At 42.1% G+C, this 13,372-nt stretch overlaps 1 protein-coding gene across 1 annotated transcript in view; it reads right to left on the bottom strand.

Annotated features, from left to right (window-relative positions):
• LOC140468012 (epoxide hydrolase 4-like) overlaps positions 1–13,372 on the bottom strand; it is a 64,109-nt gene that overhangs the window by 2,297 nt on the left and 48,440 nt on the right. Inside the window, exons 5-6 of the mRNA XM_072564158.1 lie at positions 8,053–8,150; positions 4,790–4,938 (exon numbers count right to left, since the gene is read on the bottom strand). Coding sequence (XP_072420259.1) covers positions 4,790–4,938; positions 8,053–8,150 — 247 coding nt within the window. The remainder of the gene's footprint in view (positions 1–4,789; positions 4,939–8,052; positions 8,151–13,372) is intronic.

Raw genomic sequence — 13,372 nt, 5'->3', positions numbered from 1 at the left:
GACTCCAGACTCTCAAAGATGTGAACTGCAATATGAAATGGCCCTAGCGTGTCACTCAGTTCAAGGGCAATCAGGGATGAGCAACAAATGTTAGCACTGCCAGCAATATCCCATGATAGAATAAAAGGAAAAATTGATAATGATCCACATAATTTGAGGACAGGTGACAAAAAGCATGATCAAAGAGGTAAAGGAAGAAAGCAACGAGACAAGCGGTTTAGAAAGAAATATCAGAAATAAAGATTTGACATGCATTAGGAATGTGTAGTTAAACCATGCAGCAGCTGAGTGATGAAGTAACAATTATTTCCATTAAAAAGCATTTTCTACAAGTATGTAAGAAAGTGAATCATGAACTATCAGTTGTTGTCATTCAACTTGTGCTGTTGGATACTGCAATCCTATCCTAAGGCAGGCAATTCCTTTATCCCAGACATTAGTTTCTTTCCTTTCCTCCTTTTTGCCCACATAATGACTGTACTGAGACCTTATTTTTCTCTCAAGTGATCAATATTTATCCTTCACCCCCACAATTGAAACAGAAGTGTTAGGTGAAGGGGTAAATGTGGGGGAATGGGTCTGGGTGGGTTGCACTTCGGTGGGTCGGTGTGGACTTGTTGGGCCGTAGGGCCTGTTTCCACACTAAGTAATCTAATCTAAAATAAAAATTAACTAATTTTGAGGCTGATTGTGGGTGCTTGCCAATCTTTTATATGATGTACTTTGTTGGTCGTGCGGAGCTAAACAAAAGGGAGGTGAAATTTAGGTATGGAAAAGCAGGCGCCATGCCCTCCTCCAGTACTTTCCACTTCTTCTCATTGAAGTCTCCTGCCCTCTGAACCCAGGTATTTCTGCATTTGCACAGCTCACGCTGAAAGTTCAATTTGCCATACAATCTTGCCATGCTCTGGAGAGTTAACAGTTATCATGCAAACCCTTTGATGGTTATCTGAAAAAGCCACAAATCCTGGGCTTCTCTTTCTATCCCCAGGCCCAGCCAATTAAACTATCACTTAGGAAGTCACTAAGGTATATGTAAGCAGTTAGGGTACCATTATTACTCCCAGCACTCTATGTTGCCAATCATTATAAAAAGCAATATGCATGATTACATGTATCACTGCAATCAGAAGGGGGTAAGCTGTTTTCCAGGCCAACCACAGTAGCTGGTGAAATGTTCAGCTATACATAATATATTAGAAACATATCTACACAGGACAGTGATGGCAGCAGTGAAATGTCTGGACTTCAGGATTCTACAGTCAGTGTGAAGTCATGCTGCTTTGCAGGTTTCCAAAGCTCACTGAGAGCCTCCAGTGGTACAATCCAGACTATGCAGCAAGTGCGAATTGAAAATCTATTTGGATTTTGACAAAAGTTAAAAATCTTTCATTGCACTTTACAAAATAGAACCAGGTCATTCTCCTGAAGGAGTGTATGCTCATAATAAGCTTCTTCCACTGTATCCCCATACAGATTCCAATTCCTTTTCTGTTCATGTATTTAGCTAGCTCCTTAAAAGTGGAGTCACAGGTAGGTAGGACAGATTGAAGAAGGCTCTTGATATGCTTGCCTTTCTTGGTCAGTGCATTAAGTATGAGGGGTGGGAGGTCATGTACAGGGCATTGGTTTGGTCATTTTTGGAGTATTGTGTTCAATTCTGGTCTCCCTCCTGTAAGAAGTATGTTGTGAAACTTGAAAGGGTTCAGAAAAAACTGATGAGGATGTTGCTGGGGTTGAAGGGTTTGAGCTATAGGGAGAAGCTAAATAGACAAGGACTGGTTTCCCTGGAGTGTCAGAGGCTAAGGTGTGACCTTATAGAGGTTTATCAAATCGTGAGGGGTGTGGATAGGGTAAATAGGCAAGGTAACCTTTCCCCAGGGTGGATGAGTCCAAAACTAGAGGAAGGAGAAGATATGAAAGGGGCTACTTTTCACGCAAAAGGTGGTGCGCCTATGGAATGACCTACCAGAGGCTGCTATAATTACAATATTTAAAAGGCATCTGAATAGGAAGAGTTTAGATGGATATGAGCCAAATGCTGGCAAATGGGACATTTATTGGACCAAAGGGTCTGTTTCTGTGCTGCATATCTCTGAGACTCTATGACTAGATCTTATTTCGTCCTTCATTGTTGCTCACCTCAACTAATCCCAGTGATAGTATGTTCCCCAGTCTTACAGTTCTTTAGGTGAGAAAAGATCTCTTCAATTTCCTTTTTGACATATTTTATAATTCAGTCTACTTTCTGGCTCATCTACCATAGAATTATTTTCTCAAAGCCATTCTGATCAATTTACACAATGTTAAAGGCCTCTATTAGGTGAGCTTATTGAAGTCTATTTTGCAGTCTGCCTTGCATTCTTATAACGTCCTTCAATACCACAGGGTGTTCATTGTGCTTTAGAGCCAATTAAGTCATTTCAAGGTCAAAAATGTGGCAACCAATGAAGAAGCATGAAAGGCTTTAAGAAATAGGAAGAAACCCAATTAGATTGCTTTGTACATATACCAGTTTCATAACCACTGGGGGAGTGATAATCAGCGGAGATAGATTTTAAAACATTTGCAGAAGAACCATGGAAAGGGAGGGAAATTTTATGATGATAGATTGTTTCTTTAAATATGGGGAGTTGTTGACATCTGGAATGTGCTGCCTGAAAAGGGCAGTGGAAGCAAATTCAATAGAACTTCTTTGAAAAAAGTAGATAGATATCAGAAACAAAGAAATCTGTAAAGCTATGAGGAAAAAAGCTCAAAAGTGAGACTAACTGGGTACCACTTTCAAAGAGCCAAAACAGACACAATGGGGTGAATGGCCTCCTTCCGCACTCTGATTCAATTGCATAGCACCCATAGCCCCATTTTCTGACTTCTCTAATCCAGTGGACTAGGATAAACGCTTGAAGGCAGATAACCTGGTCACTGATTATCATTTGAGATTATAAACATCTCACTGATAGAACCTGTTTGAGATGATGTCCTTATTGGAAAATTGTGAAACATCACACGTCAAGGACATCCTGCATCTGAAGACAACAGGAAATAATCCCATCAATTTGGGTAAGAGATAATCAATGGGGGAATCCAAAGAGTGAATATTTCTGTGCTACCGTCACTGCCTCAAATGGCAACCCATATTTAAAATCCATCTGAATCACCTAAGCATTACAATGGAGTGATGCACCCATGCACAAAGTAAGTAAGCTGATGAGAAGCACATACAAAACATCATAGGGAGCTTCTATAAAGAAAAGGATGATAAATATTTCAATTAATATCAGAGATCTTTCTTTTTAAGCACTCCTCCTCCCTCAAACCTCTCTCCGGGTCTGTTTTGCCTTATAAAGTTTCTTAACTTCAGTTTTGCTTCTCAACCCAAAATGTTAACTTGCTTGCTGTTGTCACTGGGAGAAAGTGAGGACTGCAGATGCTGGAGATCAGAGCTTAAAAATGTGTTGCTGGAAAAGCGCAGCAGGTCAGGCAGCATCCAAGGAGAAGGAGAATCGATGTTTCGGGCATAAGCCCTTCTTGAAGAAGGGCTTATGCCCGAAACGTCTATTCTCCTTCTCCTTGGATGCTGCCTGACCTGCTGCGCTTTTCCAGCAACACATTTTTAAGCTTCTGTTGTCACAGATATGGTCTGGTCAGCTGAAAGTTCCCAGCATTTTCTGACTTTGCCAAATCTACTAGCTGATTATTCAAGAGCTGTGGAGCCATTCAAAATTTAACTGAACGTTACGTGGATAGGAAGGATATCTCAGAGGGATAAGCCATTCCAGCCCCTCAACACTACCTCATCATCCAACTACATTAGGTCTTATCTGTGCCACAACTCCTTGTGCAACATTGTCACATATTGCTTGCAAAATCTCAGTCTCATTGTCCTTGACTACCTTAAATCCCTCATTCAATATTATCATATTGATATTAATAGACTTAGTAATTAGTTGGCAAGTAAAATAAATGGTTGAGGAGCAGGAACAGATGGAATACCGTATAAATATGGAACAGGTGTAGATCATTTGGCTCCTGCTCTGCCATCATTTAAAATAGTGGCAGATCTAAACATAACCTCAACTTCACTTTCCTGCCTACCCCTGAAACCCTTTGACACCTTGTTTATCAAGAATCTATCTAACTTTACCTGAAATGTAATCCACCAGTCTCTTGGGAGGAGAGTTCCAAAGATAAATGACCCTCTGAAAAATAATCTCATTACACCCTAAATGGAAGACCTCTTACTTTTAAACGGTGTCTACATGTGCTAGTCTCACCCATGAGGGAAAATAAGTTTTCAGCATCCACCCTGTCAAGATCTATCAAGATCATATAAGTTTCAATAAGATCCCTTTAATGGATAAACTCTTATAACCTAATCTTTCCTCATAACATAACCTCTCCATCTCAGGAATCAGTCAAATGAACATTCTGTCAATGGCTTTGGATGCAATTATGCACCTTTTAAAATAAGGAGACCAAAACTATACAAGGTATCTAGATATGGTCTCACCAAGGCACTGCACAACTGTAGCATAACATTCCTATCCTTAAATTCCATGCCCAATGCAATAAAATTTTATATTTGCCTTCCTAATAACTTGCTGTATCTGCATTTTTTTTTTGTGATTTGTGTACCAGAAAACGCTACACCCTCTCCAATGAAACATTTCCATTATTCTTCATGCCAAAGCAGACAAGTTCACAGTTTCACACACTAGGAGGTGGAGAAGGAGGAATATGAAACTTGGAAAGATTAAGATAAGGAATTATCAAGTGAATTCCCTACCTGAAGATGTTCCTGTAGTAGTTGAGGGGGGCCACTAGAGCCCCAGGCTTAGAGAAATTGTAGACATAAGCCTCTAACTCTTCCTCAGTCAATCTGCTGCTTTTATTCTGAATTCCCATTTGCTTACTCATGTATGCACTCTTCAAAGCCTAGAAGAAATACCAGTGATAGATTTTGTGCAGCCTTTAAAAGAAAATTTCAGGAAAAGTGTATTAAATAGAATAATCCAGGCACAGTTGGTGAACAGACCAGCAGGTAACAGGATCCTGTGTTCCGTTAACATTTTTTTGTTTAATTAATTCATGGGATGTGGGTGTTGCTGGCTGGCTCAGCATTTATTGTCCAACCCCAGTTGCCCAAGAACTGCCATCTTGAACAATTATAGTCCATATAGTGCAGATAGGCCCAAAGTGTCAACAGGGAGAGAGTTCCAGGAATTTCATCCAACAATACTGAAGGAACTGTGACATTTTTCCAAGTCAGGCTGTTAAGTGGCTTGGGAAGGTACTTGTAGGTAATGGTGTTTCCATATATCTGCCATTTGTATTTCTAGATGGAAGTGGTTGTGGGTTTGGAAGGTGCTGTCTAAGCAGCCTTGGTGTCTGCAATATGTCAAGTAAATGGTACACAGTGCTGCTACTGAATGACAATTTGGATGAGGTGTAAATCAAACAAGCTACTTTGTCGTGATGGTACCAAACTTCTGGAATGTTGTTGGAGCTGCACTCATCCAGGCAAATGGAGAGTATTACATCAAATTCCTGCCTCATGCTTTGCAAATGATGCTCAAGCTTCAGGGAGTCAGGAGGTGAGTTAATCACTGCAAGCATCCTAGCCTCTGACTTGATCTTATACCCTTAGCATTTATAAGGCTGGGCAGTTAGTTTCTGGTCAACGGTGAGCCCCAAGATGTTGACAGTAGGAGATGAGTTACGGTAATGCCATTGAATTTCAAGGGGCAAAAGGTTAGATTCTCTCTTCTGGAGATGACTGGGTTAGAGTTGTCCTGCATTTTGTGTACAGGACAAAAATAGGCAATATCATCTGTCAAATAGATGCCATTGTTGTCGCTATACTGAACAGCTTGGCTTGAGGCACAGCAAGTTCTGGAGCACATGTCTTTAATATCATTGTTAGAATGTTGTCAGGGCCCATAGCCTTTGCAATATCCAGCATCTTCAACCGGTTCGCAATATCATTTGGAGTGAATTGAATTGAAATTTATGATGCTGGAGACCTTGGGTAGTGGCCAATCACTTAGCACCATCCACTCTGCACTTCTGGTTCAGCCTTATGTTTTGCACTGATGTGCTGTCCTTCCTATTAGTGAGGATGGAGATACTCATGGAGCCGCCACCTCCTCCCATTTAATTGCCCACCACCAAGCCCAATTGGATGTGGCAGGATTGTAAGTATTAGCTGTAATCAAGTGGTTGTGAAATTGCTTAGCCCTGTCAATCACTTGCTGCTTATGCGTTTCAGCATGCAAGTAGCCCTGTTTTATAGTTTTACTATGTTGACACCTAATTTATTTTTTTAAGTATACCTGAAGCTGCTGCTGGTATGTCCTCCTCCACTCTTCAGTAAAACAGGCTTAATGGTAATGGTAAAGTGAGATAAATTTCAGACTGTTCTGCATTATAATTCTGCTGCTGTTGAAGGCCCACAGAACCTCATAGATGCCCACTCTTGTACTGCTAAATCTGATCTAAGTCTATCCCACTCAACACACCATTGTCACACACAACACGATGCAGGATATTCTCGATGTGAAGGTGGGATTTTTGTTTCCACAGGGACTGAGAGATGGTTATTCTTACAATACCTTTCATGGACAGATGAATTTGCAGTAAGCTAGTGAGGATGAGGTCAAGTATTTTTTATTTCCCTCAACACGTGCTGCAGACCCAAGCTAGCAGTAATATGCTTTAGGACACAACCAGCTCAATCAATAGTAGCACTGCCTACGTACTCTGGCTGGTGAACACTGAAGTTCCCCACCAAGAGTATATTCTGCAACCTTGCCACGCTCATTCCTTCCTTTAAGTGATATTCAACATGGAGGAGAACTGATTCATCACCTGGGAGGGGATAGTGATGATACATGGAAATTAGCAGGAGGTTATCTTGCCCATGTTTGATGTGATGCCATGAGACTCATGGAGTCGAGTCAATATTAAGGACTCCCCAGGGCAACTCTATCCCAGGTGTATACCACAGTGCTGCCACCTCTGCTGGGTCTGCTCTGCCAGTGGGACAGGACATAGAGAAATGGTGGTGGTGCTATCTGGGATATTTCATGTAAGGCATGATTTGTGAGCATGATTATAGCAGGCTATTGCTGAGAGAGAGCTCTCTCAATTTTGGAACTTGTCCTTAGTTGTTAGTAAGGAAGAGTTTGTAGGGTTGACGTGGATGTGCTTACCATTGTCTTACTAGTATCTTAATCAGTATCAGTTGGGCAGTCTGGTTCCATCCATTTTTAAGGCTCTCAGCATTTGATATAACGAAGTGACTTGCTAGACTGACTGGCATTTTGGAAGGTGGTTAAGACTCAACCACATTGCTGTAGGTCTAGAGTCCCATGTAGGCCAGACCAGCCATGGAAGACAGTTTTCAGTGATGGCATAATGATTTTGATCGTGGTTTCACGGTCATCCTCAGACGGTTAATTCCAGTGAATTCAAATTTTATCATCTGCCACCATGGGATTTGAATGGAGAAGACCCTAGAAATTACTTAGATCCTTGGATCACTATTCCCATTATAATAACAATACGCTATCGTCTTCCCTTAGTCTGAGTGGGTTGGCCAGGAAAGGTATTATAGTTAGACTCTGTCCTTACAGGGGCAAAGAAAACCTGCCAGATTTGGCTTCTGATTTATACCAGATATTACAAACCTACACAGAAGGCAACCTTTCAGCACATCATGCCTGTGTTGGTTCTTTGTCAGAGTGTCCAATTTGTTCCACTTGGCCTCTCATCACTTTAGTCAGTAAGTCAGCAATAGTTCCCTTTCAAGTGTCCCTTGAAGTTGCTTTTGAAATTGTCTCCTCCATGCTTGCAGACAATGTCAAGATAATTGGTGACAGGATACAGCATGACTTTGAATGCAATCCTTGGTAAAATAATCCATCACATACATACTGCAGAGTTTATACATGAGGAATAATGTGATGCAATGAGGACAAGCAGGGTACATTGAAACCTGAGAGCCAGGGAGTAGGCAATGCTTTCAGACAAGACAGGTGAGCTGTTTACCTTGAAATCATCCATACACATGAAAAGCTCAGGAAGCTTTGGCAGTTGGAAGAAGAATACATAGCTGGACTTCAGCAGCTGGGATGGACTCAGGTAATCTGAAAAAAAACACTTGCATTATATAGTTGTATAGTCATTCAGCATGGAAATACACCCTTCAGTCACATCAGCTGCAGTCGAGTCATTTTACACGTAACTAAATCAAGTAGTAAATACCACAGAAACATAACTAAAGAACATATTTATCTTGGTTTAGCCAAATGTTAAAATGATTCATATGGCATTCTATTACATCACTTAGAAATGTCTCAAAGTGCCAAACTAATGCATGCAGTCACTTTTGCAAAGTGCAAGATTCCACAATCAGCAACAGGATGATCAGTTACTACCCAGTGAATGCTTTAAATTTCATGATCTCTTTTGAATTCTTAAAGGCCTAAAGCAGGTGAGACCTCAGATGGCTTATCCAGAAATCTATACACTCACTGCTGTGTTTCCCGCTCAAATCAGCCACTATATAAAGATTTCCTTTCCAATGAACCCAGTATTCTTTGCTGACTCTTCTCTCTCCACCCCCCCATTTAAGGGGCTGAGAACAGAGAGAATTGTTGAGGATGGTTCAGAACTTCACAGACTTTCAAAAGACAATTTACTAAGTATTACACAGTGGACTTGTTGTCTAAATTAAACTGAATCAAAGGAATTAAAGCTTGAAAATTTGCTAATAGTTTAGAAAGCAGAGAGTAGTGATGAAGGTTTACTTTAAAATTAGAGGGAAGTATACAATGAAATTCCTAAGGTATCTGTATCAGGCCCACTGCTCTTTTATACATATTATGAAATAACTCCATCAATGCCAGTATCCCATCACCAAGTCACATTTTGTTTACATAGTGCATGACACTGACCCAGCTAGCTCAGAGCTGGCTCCTAGAGTGAACATAACCCCCGACACTCCTATTTATATCTCGCAGCCAGGACTCCCTAATTGAACCAGTTTAACAGCCCCAATCAGAGAAGTCATATTCTATGAGATCCATTTGGCTGAACTCTTTCCAATCCATAAAGCATACACTATCAGTCATTCCTCTCCATTGGTCAGCCAGCATCACCCCAAAACCATATGGGGAGGCATCATACATCAGCACATCTCACCTGGGTTCGTGGTGTGCCAACACCTTAGATGACGAGATCAGCTTCTTCACTTCCGTCAAGGCTACATCTTGGCTACAAGACCATTTCAGAAGCTGACCCTTCCACAATAGCAGATGTAAGGGTGCCAGGATAGAGGCCAGGTTATGTGTGCACTTCCCGTAATAATTCAGCAACTCAGGAAAGATCTAAGGTCTGGTACAAATGTGAGAGCCAGGGAATCTTTGATTACCTTCACTTTATTTTCCAACAGATGTAACCCTGTCTTGTCGACACTTTAGACATAGTAGGTCATTTGGAGTGCCTGAAACCCCCCTTTGTCCCCTCCGATGAACTACACCGGTCTTGGAGAAGCGTTTAAGCACTCTGTCCAAATTCTCTAAATGCTCTTCCCGGTTTTAGCACATCATCCAGATAAATGGTGACCTGGGGTAGGCCTTGTAGAAGTCACATGACACCAGGTCATAGCCCAACAAGTTTATTTGAAATCACAAGCTTTTTGAATGCCACTCCTTTGGCAGGTGGAGTGCCTCTGAAGCTGGTGATTTCAAATAAACTTGTTGGACTATAACCTGGTATCATGTGACTTTTGTCTACACCAGTCTAACACCAGCACCTCTACATCAAGGGTTGGACCTTGTAAAATGCTCTCCAGCTTCTGCTGGAAAATAGCGCAGGCTGACAATACTCCAAAAGGCAGTCTCGTACATTGATGTATACCCTAATGGGTATTAACTGTAGCATACTTCTGAGAATCCTCATCTAATTATAATTGCAGGTTCACCTGGCTCATGTCCAACTCAGTGAAGGACAGACACCACCATCTTTGCCAGTTTCGTCTGTAAATCCTCCAAAGGAGGGATTGGGTATTTCCCCAGCTGCAAAAAGTAGTTTACCATTCATGTGAAATCCCCAGAAATGTGAACCAATCTATCGGGCTTCACAATCAGTATGAATGGTACTGCCTATTCTGCAAAGTGTTTGATGATTCCTTCGCTTTCCAGCCTCCTGGTTTCTGGTTCTACTTAAGCATGTAAGGCAAATGACTCTCTGCAGGCCTCGCAGAATTATGGCATTGCTTCTTATTCAACAAGTAAGGTGGCCCCTTTGATAGTCCTTAGACTTCCTGAAAAACTTGCGTTTGTTTAATTAAGAATTCACTGAGACGACCATTTTTTTAAGCACAAAATGTTGAGCCAATCAAGTTGAAACTTTCTGAACCTATTTTGTCCCATCAAGCTTGGGCCAGTGCCTTTTACTACAATTATTGGTAACTGAACCAGTTGCATCTTGTAAGAGACCGGAACCAAAGGTGTCCCCTTAACCCATAGGAATTTCCAGGTGTAGGTTCTCAGCCTGGCCGAGATGTTATGCAAACTTAAGGGTAAGAGCCCAGAATGAACTTTGGCAAAGACTAGTTCTGCAATCACTGATACAGCTGCACCAGTATCGACCCCCATTAGAACTGGGTGATCATTTAGCCAGACGTTTATTTTGATCAGTTCTGATTTGGATGTGGCTGAGCAATTTAACTGTTTGAAGCCAGTTATAGGTGGATTTCCAGGCTATGCACACTTCTGGATACCGTCTTATGAGTTCTCTTATTCAAATCAGTCCTAATAGGACTCTTTTGCTGTCTCAAGTCTGCATATCGGTAGCAACCACAAATGGCCTGCCAGCCCAGATCCTTAATAAAATTTTAACCGTTGGCCAAGGCTTGGCTTATTTTGGGGTTTTGTTGTGGGCCAACCTAGAGTCTCTCTGCTCTAGATACATCCTGAATGAGACTACACAATGGCTTTCACTCAAGTGGTGTTCCCAAGCTCATTTGACCTGGCAAGGGTATCCACTTCCTTTGGAATACCCTGTAACTCATAAGCTCCACTTGCTGAATTTTCTAATGACAAAACCAGTCGGTAGTGCCTGTTTGAAGTCCAGTTCAGCTTCAGTTAGTAGGCATGGTCACATCATTAAACCCAAATAGCAAACAGTCTCTCAGCATCTCATTTACAGCTAACCAAAATCAAATTCCCTTGGTTGTCAAACTGCTGAGTAAAACCGAATAGTATGTCAGAATTCATGGAGGCTTGGGGTCATAATATTCCTTTGCTAAATCCATCAGCTCTTGAAAGGTTTCAGTATCTGGTGCCTCAGGGAAAGTTAGGTTTCTAATAACCAAAGAAGATACAGGTAAACAAGTTGTCAGGAGAATTATTTGTTGCTTTTCATCTGCCCCAATGTTATTTGTCCTGAAAACATAATGTAATCCTTCTACATGCTGGGTGCAGTCTTCAATAGCAGGGTCGAACACATAAAGCTTTTCATTTAGCAGCATGATGCCAATCCTACCCAAACTCAAAGATGACTGTTGCAAACGAATGTCTTAGAGGGCGTGTTTTTCCTCTCATCAGAAATAACTCCACAAAAGGCCAGTATCCCATCACAAAGTTACCCTTTATTTACATGTGCATAGTAATGAAACTGACCCAGTGAGCTCAGAGCCAACTGCTACAGTGAACATAACCCCTCAGACTCCTATTTATATCTGTCAGCCAGACTCCCTGACTGGACCAGGTCAATCAAGGAAGTCATATTCTCTGACTTGGCTGACCTTGTTCCAATCACTAATTGTTCTAAAGTTTGGTCATTATGCAAAACAGATTTCAACACAACAGAGCGGAAGGTGTGAAGACATTGCCTGATAAAATTTAACGCAGAGACCTGTGAATTTGGTGTATTTTGGTGTGAGCCATGAGGAGAGGAACCATAAATTCATTGACACAATTTTAAAGGGGATGTAGGAACAAAAAGATCCAGGTGAGCATGTTTACAAATATTTGAAGGTGACAAAGTAAATTCAGAAGGCTGTTCAAAGGGGATGCTGGGTTTAATCAAAAGAGAGATAGACTACAGAAGCCTGGAAATTCTGCGAAATAAAATCTTGCCTGTGGCTTAGCTTGAATATTGTGCTTAATTCCACATCTTACACTTGAGGAAGTATGCAAAGACTTGAAAGGGTACAGAGAGATGGTAGCAAAATGAACAATGTCACTGGATTAGTAGCCCACAAACCCTCGCCAGAGTTCTGAGGACATGGATTCAAATCTCTTCCTGACAAATGGTGAAATTTAAATTCAATACTGAAATTAAAAGCTAGCCTAATAGTGACCAAGCAACCATTGTCACTTGTCATAAAAACATATCTGGTTTTCTATAATCCTTAAGGAAAAGAAATCTCCCATCCTTATGTGGCCTGACCTGGCCTACTTGGGACTCCAAGGTAAAAACAATGACTGCAGATGCTGGAAACCAGATTCTGGATTAGTGGTGCTGGAAGAGCACAGCAGTTCAGGCAGCATCCAAGTAGCTTCGAAATCAACGTTTCGGGCAAAAGCCCTTCATCAGGAATAAAGGCAGTGAGCCTGAAGCGTGGAGAGATAAGCAAGAGGAGGGTGCAGGTGGGGAGAAAGTAGCATAGAGGACAATGGGTGAGTGGGGGAGGGGATGAAGGTGGATAGGTCAAGGAGGAGAGGGTGGAGTGGATAGGTGGAAAAGAAGATAGGCAGGTAGGACAAGTCAAGGGGAAAGTTACTGAGCTGGAAGTTCAGAACTAGGGTGAGGTGGGGGAAGAGGAAATGAGGAAACTGTTGAAGTCCACATTGATGCCCTGGGGTTGAAGTGTTCCGAGATGGAAGATGAGGTGTTCTTCCTCCAGGCGTCTGGTGGTGAGGGAGCGGCGGTGAAGGAGGCCCAGGACCTCCATGTCCTCGGCAGAGTGGGAGGGGGAGTTGAAATGTTGGGCCACGGGGCGGTGTGGTTGATTTGTGCGGGTGTCCCGGATATGTTCCCTAAAGCGCTCTGCTAGGAGGCGCCCAGTCTCCCCAATGTAGAGGAGACCGCATCGGGAGCAACGGATACAATAAATGATATTAGTGGATGCGCAAGTAAAACTTTGATGGATGTGGAAGGCTCCTTTCGGGCCTTGGATAGAGGTGAGGGAGGTGGTGTGGGCGCAGCTTTTACAGTTCTTGCGGTGGAACGCCCCCAAACAACCCACCCTCCAATCCTGGCACTTTCCCCTGCCACCACAGGAACTATAAAACCTGTGCCCACACCTCCTCCCTCACCTCTATCCAAGGCCCTAAAGGAGCCTTCCACATCCATCAAA

Source organism: Chiloscyllium punctatum, chromosome 46 (assembly GCF_047496795.1).
Source record: "Chiloscyllium punctatum isolate Juve2018m chromosome 46, sChiPun1.3, whole genome shotgun sequence".
NCBI classification, from domain to species: Eukaryota; Metazoa; Chordata; class Chondrichthyes; order Orectolobiformes; family Hemiscylliidae; genus Chiloscyllium; species Chiloscyllium punctatum.
This window is presented reverse-complemented; position numbering and strand designations above follow the sequence as displayed.